This window comes from Fundulus heteroclitus, chromosome 10 (assembly GCF_011125445.2).
Source record: "Fundulus heteroclitus isolate FHET01 chromosome 10, MU-UCD_Fhet_4.1, whole genome shotgun sequence".
Taxonomy (NCBI): domain Eukaryota; kingdom Metazoa; phylum Chordata; class Actinopteri; order Cyprinodontiformes; family Fundulidae; genus Fundulus; species Fundulus heteroclitus.
Genome location: NC_046370.1, coordinates 9,369,283 through 9,382,766, shown reverse-complemented (window position 1 = coordinate 9,382,766; position 13,484 = coordinate 9,369,283). Strand labels below are relative to the sequence as shown.

The window sequence follows — 13,484 nt, the reverse complement described above, 5'->3', positions numbered from 1 at the left end:
TAGAGGATTGTGAAGCAAAACTCATTTAAAAGTTAAGGTGCAGTCCAAACCTTGTGACTCTGTCCCAGAGTTTGGCTTTAATTGTCACCACACATAGAAACATCGAGGACACGAGCTGCAATTGTTGCTAAGCTGTTTCTCAACCACAGATAACGTCAGAAGCTTCTTATATGGGCAAAAAGAAAAAAACATTTCCCCAGTGGTATACTTTTCCACCTGAGGATTGGTTCAATATTCAGATGAGGTTGTTAAAATCTAATTAATTCTTGGAAATAGTTTTTCCACATTATTCATCTGAGATAAATTTACAGTTGTAATATAAGTTGTTTATCAATAGTTTTATTAAATAGAGGTCAGGCAGCATTTAGTATATTGATTATGCAGTATCATACCCTACCATTTGCGTCCTGGCCTTTGCCAATGATAAAACTATTGAGTTTAATTCAGTTTAGTTTTTAAATGGGTTATAAAATGACTTCTAAGCAAAGGAGTGAAGGCGGGGAAGAATTTGTTCTCACTTGCTACCTTGTCTTGAGAGAACTCCAATGGTAGCTTTTCAATTTGATAAAATCCTGATTGCTCTTAAACACACCAGCAGACAACATCTTTTGCTTCCTCTACAGGCAGAAAAAGTTGAAGTGACAGAAAGCTATAAGGTGCAACTTTATTGCTCTATCTTCACTTTACCCTATCTGGATAACCACAAGTCTCACAAATGTATCAGCAGCCGCCGACACATTTACAACAGACACCAGGTGCAGACATGGCATGAGTCACTGAAAAAGATCTCCGATACAGAAAAGTTAAGTTATAGCAATGTCATGGTCTATAAAATCAGAGGGAAGACTGCCTATGAAACCTCCACAAGGAGAGTAAGACTCAAGCGCTCATTGCCAAACAACCTAATAGTTCATACTGCAGCTGTTTTCAAGCATATTAATGTAAAGTTATTCAAAATGAAAAAAAAATGTGGTGGAAAATGGTACATTGTGAAGCAAACCCATTGAAAAATTTCAGGGAAAGACTGGCAACAGTAACTTGGGCTTTAGCAGACCCCCAGACTGATTGCCCCCATGCCAGGTTGCATTGATGTAGTAATTCAGGCAAAAGGAGCCACAATCATGCACTGAATACATATACTGCATGCTATGTGCTCATATATATCAGTAGGCTGGTATTTCCGTACTGAAAATCTATTTTTTTACTCTTTTCATATGATATTCTTTGGTTTTTCACCAGCTGTAAACTTTAATCATCAACCACAGCAGAAGTTAAGGCTTGAAATAGCCTGTGTAATGTATCTACAGTGTATGAATTTTAACTTTTTGATTCAAATCACTGACACAAATAGATTATATTTAAATGTATTGAAATGCTCTTGATTAACAGATTTCTTACGGGTCCTTTTCTGGTACACTGGGAAAGGTTACTAATCAATCCATGCTCATATGGTGTGTTGAAACAAATCAGGTTATTAATGCTGCTAGGCTGACAGGAGACAATAATGACATTAGTGGGTTTAATTGGGGACAATGCTCATAACCTTGTTTCCATATTGTCTCGGTGATCAAGTACTGTTCTAATCAGGTTTCTCCTTCTGTTTTGCTGTTGGCTGCCGTCCAGGCATTACGTCATGTGTCCCGTAACCGGGCGCTCACCTTCTGCGTATAGAGTCCAAATCTCCCCTATTCTTCTTCTCTGTGACAAGAGGCTGGGAAATCGCATTATCTCTGCCTCCAAGCGGATAAATGCCTCTCCCCTGACTTTTTACTGAGTTTGGATTTTTGTTACTTTCCACCCAAAACAATCATACCCAACACTGACTGTCAGGAGGATCCAAGTTAAACCTGATATATGGCAAATAGTGCACGTCTCCTCCCTCTGTAAGCTAATTATGTGTCATACATGTCCGCACAAGAGGGGTTTTTCATTTCAGACAGCGAGAGAATCGTTTTCTGTGAGGAGCCTGCAGCTGAAAATAAAAGACCCCCCCTGCTCAAACAGCAAAGCCGTGCACAAAGCTACAGAGATGACCTGTGCTGCCTTTCTGCTGCTGCTCATCATAACAAGTAAGTTTCTTAAAGATACATTACTTAAAAATAATCACATATTAATCCTTCTGCTTTGTTTGTCTGAGGATTTAATGTTTTGATTTTCTGTAACTGTTCTTCCAAAGCTATTTGAATCAATATTATTGAACCTGTTTAATTGATGCTAGTAGTTCTTAAGGCTTCATAACTATTTATGGACAAAGTTTAAATTCAACAGATGTACGAACTGAGTTAGCCAGAAATTAATATCTGTAAAACCTTATAGTATCTTCTTTGAAAAGAAAAATACAACAACACTAGCATTTCTATTATATTTTTGTAGTTTATGAACATATTTCTGATGTTTTTTTTTTATAACATGAGAACTGTAAAATTGAGAAAACAAATAAATGAAAAACAAACAAAAAGAAGAAATGTATTTTCTTCTTTTTATCTGCTTGCATTCTGCTTGGACCAATGTCTACACAGCCGGCTACAATCTGATAATAAAAAACAGCACAATGCAGTACAAGGAAGGCAATATTTTTTGCATAATCAAAATCAATAACAAAACAAAATGTGTTTGAAATAGACAAAATATTATATGTTTATATATATTATATAAATATTTCTGTTTTAATTTCATAAAAAAGTATGTTTTCAAATGTAAATTTTAATAGCAATTAGCATATTTTATCTTTTCATAAAAGGTGCCTAAAATATTAGGGGAGGACTTTAAGGTAAGAAAATGAGTAAATATTACCTCTTCAAATTCATCAATTTCACAATGCTTGCCAAATATCTTTATTTAAAATGCTAATTCCAAAAAAATAGAGTTTTTTAAAATGTTTTTGTTTTCTCTATTGAACCTATATAGTGTATATTCTTAGTATACAGTACCCCGAAGCCTCCGACTCTTTCTTATATTACAAATTAACAAAAAGAAAAAAAAGAAAAAGAAAAGAAAATCAGGTAGTAATCAGAAACTAAAACACAGTTTTATGCAGCAATATACAACATTTATATGAAGTACCAACAAAAACACTTAAAAAAATGAAGTGCATTAAAACATGAATACAAATTTTAAAAAATTCTTAAAAATTTGTAGCGTGATGTACTTATTTTAGGTGTGCAGCATTCAAGAATCAACATTTTCCTTACCTTTCTCAAAATCTGGATTATCAGTAATTATTGATAATAAAAACTACTTTGATAAAATAAACATGCATTACCTAACAGTACAATTTAAGGAATAAGACAATACGGTGGAGCTTCAGCACACACTGAAGCTCCACCATAGTGGAGTGATTTGCTTTTGTTTGCCTACAAGATTTCTGAATGAAATCCAACAGGATAACTGTCCTTCTGTAGATGGCGGGTCCTGTAAAGTCTGCAGTTATCAGGATGTTCTGGATTACCTGAACCTGACGGCAGACAGCAGCATTTTTAAACTGACCCGGCCCGTTCTGGACCATACGCACATCACTGTGGTGAAGCTGGACATCATCGTCTATGCCATCCTGGCGGTGGTAGGGGCCGCATTATTGCGACGTGTAATTGATATATAATTCATCAGATAACTGATAATAGAGGGTGATCATGATTTAACATGTCATTGTCTTTATTCTTAGGTTGAAAAAACACAAACCTTTGTTCCTTTCATCTGGGTGTCAATGGTCAGTCAAAGCTGAGATTTGGAAATTTTTTATTTAAATAACTGGTATAGTTATTCTTTTTATCTGCTTGCATTCTGTTTGGCTCAGTTTTTTTAAAATAATTTTTGTTGACTTATACCTAATTTACTGCAGCAATGGACGAATGAGCACATCTCATGGGATCCGGCTCAGTTTTGCGGAATCACTCAGATTTCGATTCCAAAAGACCTGCTCTGGAAACCAGATCTCTTCATCTATGAGATGTAAGGCTGCATCACACACAAACATTAAGCTACATTTGTAACAAGGTGTAGACAACAAAAAACAAGCAGAGATATGTATTAGATGAAGGTTGAAAAGGCACAAAAATATTAGAAAGGGGGAAAATTCCTGCCCTATAAAGGTTCCCATCAGCTCCGACATATTTTAATGTTATATTTTTTATGACAGACCAACAAAAAATAGTGCATAATTGCAAAGTGGAAGAGAATTTAAACATGGTCCATAATTGTATTTACAGTCAAAAATCTGTGTTTTAGCCTCCTTTACCCTGACATTCTTAAATAAATTCCAGTGCAATCAACTGCCTTCAAAGGTCACTTAATGAAGAGTACACCTGTGTACACCTTAAACTGAGCAGAACTGCACATGTTCTGAGAGTTTCACAATACTAATGTCCTAAAGAGCATTGAAGATCAAACAGAATCATGAAGACCAAGGAACAAAGCAGGCACGTCATAGAGAAAGTTGTGGAGAAGTTTAATGCAGAATTAGGTCATAAAAACAAAATCCCTAATTATGAACTGCTGAATATTTTACCCAAAAATGAAAAGAGTGTGATACAACGGGGAACCTAGAATGAAACATGAATGAAAGACGCACCCAAGAGGCCCCAGGTAACACTTGGGGAACTGCACAGATCCACAACTCAGGTGGTTGAAGCTACTGACAACAATAAGTCATGCAATCCACAATTCTATACATTACAGAAGAGTGGCAACAAGAAAGCCAATGTTGATAGAAAACCATGAGATCTGAAGTTTGCCACAAGCCACATAGGAAGAGCACAGCAATATATGGAAGAAGATTCTCTAATTAGATTAAACTAAACTTAAAATAAATCTACCGGCAAAATTCTATGCTCAGTGGAAAACAATCCCCCTGATCATAGCGTCTGCACAGTAAAATATTAATGGTGGTTGGTTAATGCTGTCAGGATACTTTTCTTCAGCTGGTCAGAGTTGATGGGAAGATGGTTAGTGTTAAATACAGGCTAATCCTGCAAGAAAACCTGTTAGAGCCTGAAAATAACACGACACTGGGGTGAAGGCTCAACCCTAAATGTACAGCCACAATTATGATTAAACCATTTAGATCAAATCACATTCATGTGTTAGAATGGCCCAGTCAAAGTCCAGGTGTAAATCCAACAGGGATGTGTCAAGACATGAAAATATGTGTTCACAGATGCTTTCAATTCAATCTGACCAAACTTTAGCAGTTATGTAAAGAAGATTGGGGAACAATTTGAGCTTCTGGATGTGCAAAGTTGGTAGAGACATGTGACTTTCAGCTCTATTGCACGATAAGGTGGTTCTACAAGGTACTCACGTAGGATGGCTGAATAAAAACACACTTGACACTATTAAGATTTTTTATCAATGCCAAAGCAATGAAAAACATATTTTTTTTCATTTCCCAATTATGCAGTACTTTGTGTTGCTCTGTTACATTTTTTTGTTGAAATGTGGCAAAATGTTAAATATATAACAAATTCAAGGCAGTGTATTTGGTTGCAACTTGTGAAACTGCCATATCACAGCCAACCATAACGTTTTTTAAAATCTGAATTGAAAACAAAGACTATGTAATATACCCAATAGGATTCAACAGAACTATGAAAGCACCAAACCGTTCTCTTATGCCACCAAGATACATTATTGGCTGCCCACTTTTATTGCAGTTAGGTGTTTAGCATTTCTGTGATGCCCTCTGATGAACTGGAACCAGTCTGTTGTGTACCCCACTATTCACAAATTGACCGCTGGCAAGGAATAAGTAGCTATAGAAGATGTATGGATGGACATGTAAACCGGGGAAGCGACAGAAAACACACTTAACACAGCAAGAGCTGAGATTTGACAAATAAGACCAATGTTTAATAACCTGTACCATGCATACATTTGTGCCTGGAGTCTATGATGGTTAGCAAGTAAGGACCTGGTTTGTTTGGACAACCAGAAGTTAAAACCACTGGATAATGAAAAAGGAAATAAGGGAATCAAACTACAACAAGACACTTCAACATAAGCAACAAGATTATGAGGTGAAACAAAACTCTGCTTTCCCTATTGTTCATAATCATCTCCAGTGTTTGACGATAAGGTCAATGAGTTAACTGTGTTCTCATTTTTATTAAAGCACACAGAGATATTTACCAAATTATGACAAGCAAACACCTTTATCTGCTATGAAAGCAGAAAGTCAGGCTTCTGTTGATTCAGTTTATTACAAGTTTGAAAACCATGTGATCACTCCCCAGTCACACTGTAAAAAGAAAGCATGTGTGTGTGTTTGCGTTGTTCCAGGACAGAGAAGGATGCCTCCCCCCAGAATCCAAACTTAATGGTGACTTTTGATGGAATGGTCATTGCCGGTGATGACATCCGTGTGGTTAGCACCTGCAAGATGGACGTCCACAAGTTTCCCTTTGACACTCAAGAATGCAGCATATCAATTGGTTCTGCAATGCACTGTTGTGCGTTTTACGTCAATGTAATGACTGCTATTTGTCTTTTTTTGTACTGCCTTCCATCTATTGCCTTATTTCTATTTATTCTCTGCCCACAGTAGAAGAAATGCGAGTCCTTCCCTCTTCAAACTCCTCACTGGTCACTAAGTTTTCACAGCAGATCATGAAGACCCAGGGAGAGTGGGAGTTCCTGCGTATGTCTGTCAACAACACCATTCTTGTCTACGACAACAGGAGTTGGGACCTGGTCATATACACTGTATGTAACACACCAGCCAAAAGAACAAAGTGAAGAATGACAATGAATATAGAGTCTTGATCTCTGCAAAAAAGGTCTGAAAATCTTTAGATGCACCAAATCCAAGCAATTAGGGTAAAGCAAAACATTCTACAATTGATAAGAACCCAGGTAAACAGTTTACACCTTGTGGCACCAGTAATCGTGCCAAATGAGGAGGTAACGCAGGTGGAACGTGAGATAGATGTGAAGCAGAAAGGCCCAAGCAGACTATCTGAACTGGCTGGCAGGTGTAGCTTCATTTTCATACATTTATGATTGTTATTTTCTTAGATTTGTGGCAGATATTTGGCAAAAGCAAAAGGTTATACAGTTAATTTTATTTATGGAAATCATCTTGAGGATGCACACCAGCTTTAAACCCCAATGTGTAAGATTTTCTAATCTAATGTTGGTCTAAATGAATTACAAAAGACCTCACAGTTTAAGCACGTAATGACTTCTACAGAATCCGCAGAGTATCATAATTGTGGCAATGTAAATACGTCCTCAATCTATTTGGTACCAAGCTACTGCTACTAGCTATGGTCATCGTGTGAAATGTTTTTTGGCACCGTTGCCAAAGCCGCTTGTTTTCTTCCAAAATCGCTTGTAAATTCCGTTAGTTGTTTTTTTTTTTACCTTGTTTCTGAACGTCCAGTCACTTATTTGGTCTCTAAAATAAGCAACTATAAACATGAGTAAGGAGACCCAGTCTTGCTGCTGCACTACAGACAGTGAGCGGGGCTGATATCCCTCTGCCCCCCCAATGAGCCATCTCGAATGGCAATACAGAGTAGCTGTTGGACTACACTGCCTTGTTTCTAACATAACGGCAAAAAGTAAACATCGCATTTCTATTGAATTAACTTACTAGTCCAGCAGAAAGGCTATAACCTCTGCATCTATTTTAAATCCCTGCTCCCTCATGAATTGTCTCCACTTGGTAATAATACCCGATATAGACTCTCATTTTCTTTTCTTGATGGTCCTCCGTTTTAACAGAAAACGGCAAATAGAATGATCTACGATCACCTTTGCTTGTTTATACTCTTCCTCCACCGACAGGACGTCTTCATATTGAAGATGGATAGGAAACGCGTATGGCTGACACGTTTGTCACCTTTCGGCTACTGAAATCAGAAATGGCAACACAACATGGCGCCTCTTTGCCAGAATATGTATTTATTAAAGCAATACTTGATTTTTACTAATCAAAAACCAAATTAGTTACACACTGACTTTGATAACCCCACCTTACCCTTTCAATATTTTTTCCTTTTTCTTGTTGAAGGGAGGGGTTAATTGTTTGCTAGAAAATACATAGATATCTCATACCCAGGTCAACTCACAGGGTTTAGTTAAGGATAGAGAAATGTTCTGGCGTGTCATTTGTAAAACACTGGGTAGAATCTATACTAAAAGTGTACATATGCCAAAAAACACGAAAATGCCATACACCCAAAAGCAATTCAGATTTAGAAAACCACGTGCACGCACACCAGCACGCAATTTTCTTTTATAAATCATGGCTGTATACCTGAATGTTTAAGTACCAGTTCCGCCTCGTACATGCCTATATTCAACCATAAATAGTCAATCACCTCATGAATGTTAATGTGCATTTAAATGAGCCAGGTGATCATTGTTGTATCATGGTTGACAATGACAAACAAGAAGAAAAAGCAAAGAAACTGTGATAAGAATTAACAGAAAGGTATTTATTAAATGTGTAAATCAGAGATAAAAGCACATTTGTTGTTCACATTAAAAGAATTAGTTAAAAAGTGAACTTGATTGCCGTTTTAAATGCAGATTTGTCAGCAGAGTTGACGCCAAAACACACCAAAAACACGCCACGTGATTTGTCAAAAGAATTGACGAATCTGTGCTTCGCGTTCAAATTCCTCTGAGGCTTTACGTCCAGATCCTGAGAAGGGAGGGAGACCTGGAAGAATGAGAGGTTTTTCTCCCAATAGTGAAGAAGCCACCTGAACACACACTCCACAGTTGAGTGGACACGAGTATGAGTGGTATTAAAGAGCACCTCCTCTGCGCTCTGGGGTTTGGTGAGCGGGTTTGGAGCCAGCACCTAGAGTGGGGGGGGGGGGGGGGGGGGGGAGGTTAGTCACTGTCCACTGTAACTTATAGCAGAAGCAATGCTCTAGGGAGTCTAAGGCAGCATATTAGCCAATCATCATCATTGTCCAGGAAATCTTTGATCCCTGAAACCGCATTCCCTCCTAATCCTCCCATTTGCAAGGTCTTCCAGCAGTGCAAATTCACTTTACTGCACAGCATTAAGCACAAGTGTGTTTGATTGTTTACAGCAATTAAAGTAATTGCCTCTCACATTGTCACAATTTTCTGTTATCTGTGGTACACGTCACCCCAGTGATCATTGGAGAGAGAAATATGATGGCAGAAAACCCTAATAGAATTTTGTTGGACTTTGATTTAAGATTCAAGATGGTTTATAGGCCTTTTTATTTCTTTGAAAGGTCAGTATCTATAGTTATGTGTCACCAGTGCACACATGAATAACGCTGCAGTTTTAAATCCTTATGATAAAGTCAGTCTATGATTAAAGTCTGATGTGGTGTGAAATGGAGCGTCTAAGAAGAATCATCATGGAGTTTGGCTGCAATTCAACACTTTACCATCATTGTCGCCAATTTCCCCTGTTTCCAACATGAGCGTACGCATGGGTCAGTTTCCATTAGGACCATACTGTATTTTTTGGACTATAAAGCGCACTTAAAATCCTTAAATTTTCTCAAAAATTAATGATGTGCCTTATAATCTGGTGTGCCTTATATCTGATTAAAGTTGTGCTTACTGACCTATTTTATGTGGTACAATGTGCTCAAAAATCTGTTAAAATGTGTAAGTATGACTTTGGTTAGCAAAGAAGCCACTCCGCTCAATGGATATTCAGAGCATTACGGTAGGAGTACACGCTAGCAACAATAAACCAAGTAAGTTAATTCAATATAAAAGTTCAGTTTATTTTGGCCTGTTAGAAACAGGACAGTGTAGTCCAACCACTCTGTCCTCCCGACAGAGACCAACACGCTGTCTCCCTCTCAGGAGACAGCTTGTTAAGGAGGAAACATACCGGATGCATTGCAAAGTGCAGCAAAGCAGCATACGCATGTCCTACGCTTAGGTTAGCTTTTCATTTTAATCAGTCAATGCATGTACACCAGAGACGTAGCGTACAACGTGTGCATTTGGACCCCCGCGTCCCTAAGCTGTAAAATAGGGCTTCCGTTAACTGAAAATGTTTCCCCCACCACCATTTGATGAATTATGTTGACAGAAAGGGAACATCACACAAGTACTGAAGTTCTTGCATTCAATGTTGACTAGCATTCACAATTTGTGTATCCCAACCATGGCAATCAAAGCGATCAGTTAGCCATGTTGCCTGTTTGGCTTAAACCCCAAATCTGTTTCCTCAGGTCACCATAAAGAGAAGGCCCCTCCTCCACGTCATAAATTTCCTGCTGCCCATCCTATTCTTCCTAACTCTGGATCTCGCCTCTTTCTTCATCTCGGACCATCAGGGGGAGAAGCTGGGCTTCAAAGTCACGGTTCTGTTGGCCATCTCTGTCCTCCTGCTCATCCTGAATGAAATCCTGCCCGCCATGTCCAACAAGACACCACTGATAGGTACAAAATGTGTATTGCACAAAAAAACAGTATCAACTGTCCTTAACAAACAGTACTAAGAAGATGTTTTCCACCCTCATAGCTGCCTACTGCATTGTGATTTTTGCTCTGATGCTGCTAAGTCTTTTGGAGACGATCCTGGTGAATTATCTGATTGGAAAAGATGAGCTTGGTTTGCAGGAAAACCAGGAGAACAATCATAAAAATACCAAAACTAAGAATTGTGACAAAGGTGAGAAGCATAATTCTGAAGACAATCTCTTGTGACGTTCATGCATTTTCTTTCAAATTTGCCTTGTTTTTGTGATGTCTTTATTTAGCATGTTTTCTGGTTTCAAAATAAGCTTGTATCTTTAGGATACAGACTCTACTTTTTGCTTTATATGTGACCTCAGTACATGTTTATTTAAAATAAGTGGATGATAAATAATAATACATTTTGACTAGGATGATTTCTTCTGTTGGATTACGTAAAAGCAGACTTGCAAATTTAGTAGCTTTATTCCAACTGTCGGAAGAAGGGTAGATTCTGACTTACTGTTCTTAGCTCCCTTAGATGGCTGTACATCAATATCATGATATATTATATATCGTGATACATTCTAAATATATTGCAATACTAATCTTATGCCATATTGCCCAGGCCCAATACAGGACTATTTCAAACAAAAAGTTGGCTGCAGTCAAAATGCTTAATTCATGATTTCAGAATGTGAGTCAGTTTTTATGCTTGCTAATTTTTTGTACTTCAAGCTTTTTTATTATGCTATTTGTGTCTGCAGGTTAATTTCTAAAAACGTTTTTCTTGTTTTTAGAAGATGAGAAGCGTGCTGTCTGTGAAAGCATCTGCAGAGATTCAGAAAAAGACAGGCAGCACGAGCTTCTTCCCGTACTCGAAGAGGTATGCTATTCTAAGAATGGACAAATGTGGGTTCTGTGTTAAGTTTGGCTCTGTAAGTTGTTTCTTTGCATTTACTGGTGTCTCATCAAAAATGCCATTATGGTGACGATAAAGATTGTTGATTCTATAGACGGTTTTAATTCACCTTAGCTAATCTTGGTATTTAAGGCTCACTGCAGGGAAATGCAACCATAATCAAGTCTTTTTGCCCACATGCGACCCATAGCCGTACTTTTTGTGGTAGTGTGAAATGCCTAATTCCGATCTTTTCAAAAAGAAATCTGATTTGTGCCACTTCCATATGTGGTACCAATTCGTATATATTTCGGATGTTTTTCAAACCGTCTGTTGGGTTGGGTGCGCACACAATTACATCTGCAATTTTACTTCCTTAAACAGCACACTGCTGTGTGATGTCTCCTTCTGTTATGTGTGCATGCAGGTCGCTGCATGTGAGAAAAAAGAAGGGCCACACCGGGCGGTTGCCCAAAAACAGCTACTGAACTCAGGGTTTCAGCACTTTTACAGCCCTTTGGGAGCTTGTTCCAAATAAGTGGAGCATAGGAACTAAAAGCTGCTTCTCCATGTTTGGTTCTGGTTCTGGGTATGCGGAGTAGGCTGGAGCCAGAAGACCTTAGTGGTCTGGAGGGTTGATACTCTAATAACAAGTCTTTAATGCTAAGCCATTCTGTGATTTATAGCCTAACAGAAGTATTTTAAAGTCTATTCTCTGACAATAATGACCTCTGATTATTTCCAGGTGAACAGCAGCCTTCAGTCTGGAGAGTCTCACGTGATGCTCTTGATCCTGGATGAGCTGAGGAAGCTGCAGAAAACGGTTTACCTCCATTTCGGCTACAGAGAGGAGAGAGTAAAGTTGGTGTCCTGGGCAAAAAGAATCAATAGATCTTTCTTCATTTGCTACATCATCACAGTGTCTCTCTTTCTGTACTTCATCTTCAGGGAATGGATATCTTAGAAATACAAGTTCCTTTTTTTTCAAATGCAACTGGACTCTTTATCGTAGACCCAACTTGTAAAATGTTGATTTGTAGTTATTGGGAGGGGTTCCTAAAGAAGTGCAATTTCCCAACTTGTTTGCAAACACCAGCTGCTTTGTTTCTGCACAAATGTTTCAAAGCACATTGCGCTAAACACACGAAGAGCGGCAAGTTAAGCCCAGGAGATCTTAGCAGTGTAATACCCCTTTTCGGGCACAAAAACAGCCAATGTGGAAATTATCAAAGGAAAAGGAAAAAATGACCCATAGAGAGCTCCAGGTCTCTGAAGTACAAGAGACTCCTGATAAAGGCGGCATCGGCCTGTATCGGGCAGGATTCACGTTAGTAGTGCTGTCTCCGAAACCGTAAGATGTGCATGTTTTTAATACACAGCTGCAGATCGTAGAGATTGGCTCACCGTTAAAAAGTTAAAGAGGCATCAGATAGTACAATTAATAGATAGTTTAGACATAATGTGCCGTGCTGTGTGTACATATGTGATGTATTGTCAGAATAAAAAAAACAAGTGTTTATTTGACTGAATTGAGCTGGCTGCTGTTTTTTGCAATTAATCTGAATAAAACCCAACTTTTTATTTTATTTATATATCTGTGTTCACATACTATTAACTGTCTTGTAAATATAAACATTTACTCTAGTCAAGGATCCAGGCTTTGATACCGATGTACTCCAAACACAAAGGAAAACTAGAATGCACATGGAAATTGAACAGAATAGAAATATCCTTTATTGTCTCACAGTGGGGAAATTCAGGTGTACAATTAATTGCAAATGGAAGCGTGCAGATACACACAAAGGTAAAATAAAAAGTATAAAAACAACAATACGAAAGTGAATAGTAAAAATTATGTACATAACTTATGTATATTTTTGCATAAAAACACCAACAGACTATTTACAAAAAAAAGTACAGTTCCTGAGTTTGCTGGGAGCAGTGATGAAAGTTTTACAGCTGCTGGGATGTAAACACTAGATAGAGGGGAACAACTCTTGAGAAATGATTACCTGTTTTACTAATTTATTTATGGTCTAAATCACAGGCTTCACTTGTTCTGCGATACATGATCTTACAAATAACACTATGTTCCCATTTTGAGTTCAAACATCTATTTTGATGAACCACATAATTTCATGCTCTGAAATCAGTATGCAATTTTTCATATATGTTTTAA

At 37.9% G+C, this 13,484-nt stretch overlaps 1 protein-coding gene across 1 annotated transcript; it reads left to right on the top strand.

Annotated features, from left to right (window-relative positions):
* Positions 1-1,245: 1,245 nt before the first annotated feature.
* Positions 1,246-12,814, top strand: LOC105928212 (5-hydroxytryptamine receptor 3A). Its single transcript, XM_036141927.1, has 10 exons — positions 1,246-2,069; positions 3,402-3,559; positions 3,662-3,706; positions 3,839-3,948; positions 6,274-6,443; positions 6,536-6,696; positions 10,179-10,389; positions 10,472-10,621; positions 11,205-11,290; positions 12,051-12,814. Exons 1-10 carry the CDS (start codon positions 1,895-1,897, stop codon positions 12,267-12,269), a joined length of 1,485 nt encoding a protein of 494 aa, XP_035997820.1. The 5' UTR covers positions 1,246-1,894; the 3' UTR covers positions 12,270-12,814.
* The last annotated feature ends 670 nt before the right edge of the window (positions 12,815-13,484 follow it).

Bases quoted from the DNA above. Each gene is read 5' to 3' on its own strand.
- LOC105928212 (XM_036141927.1), top strand. From the start codon at position 1,895: ATGTGTCATACATGTCCGCACAAGAGGGGTTTTTCATTTCAGACAGCG. The intron at 2,070-3,401 runs GTAAGTTTCTTA...GTCCTTCTGTAG, and splicing joins GCTGCTGCTCATCATAACAA to ATGGCGGGTCCTGTAAAGTC. The intron at 3,707-3,838 runs GTCAGTCAAAGC...AATTTACTGCAG, and splicing joins CTTTCATCTGGGTGTCAATG to CAATGGACGAATGAGCACAT.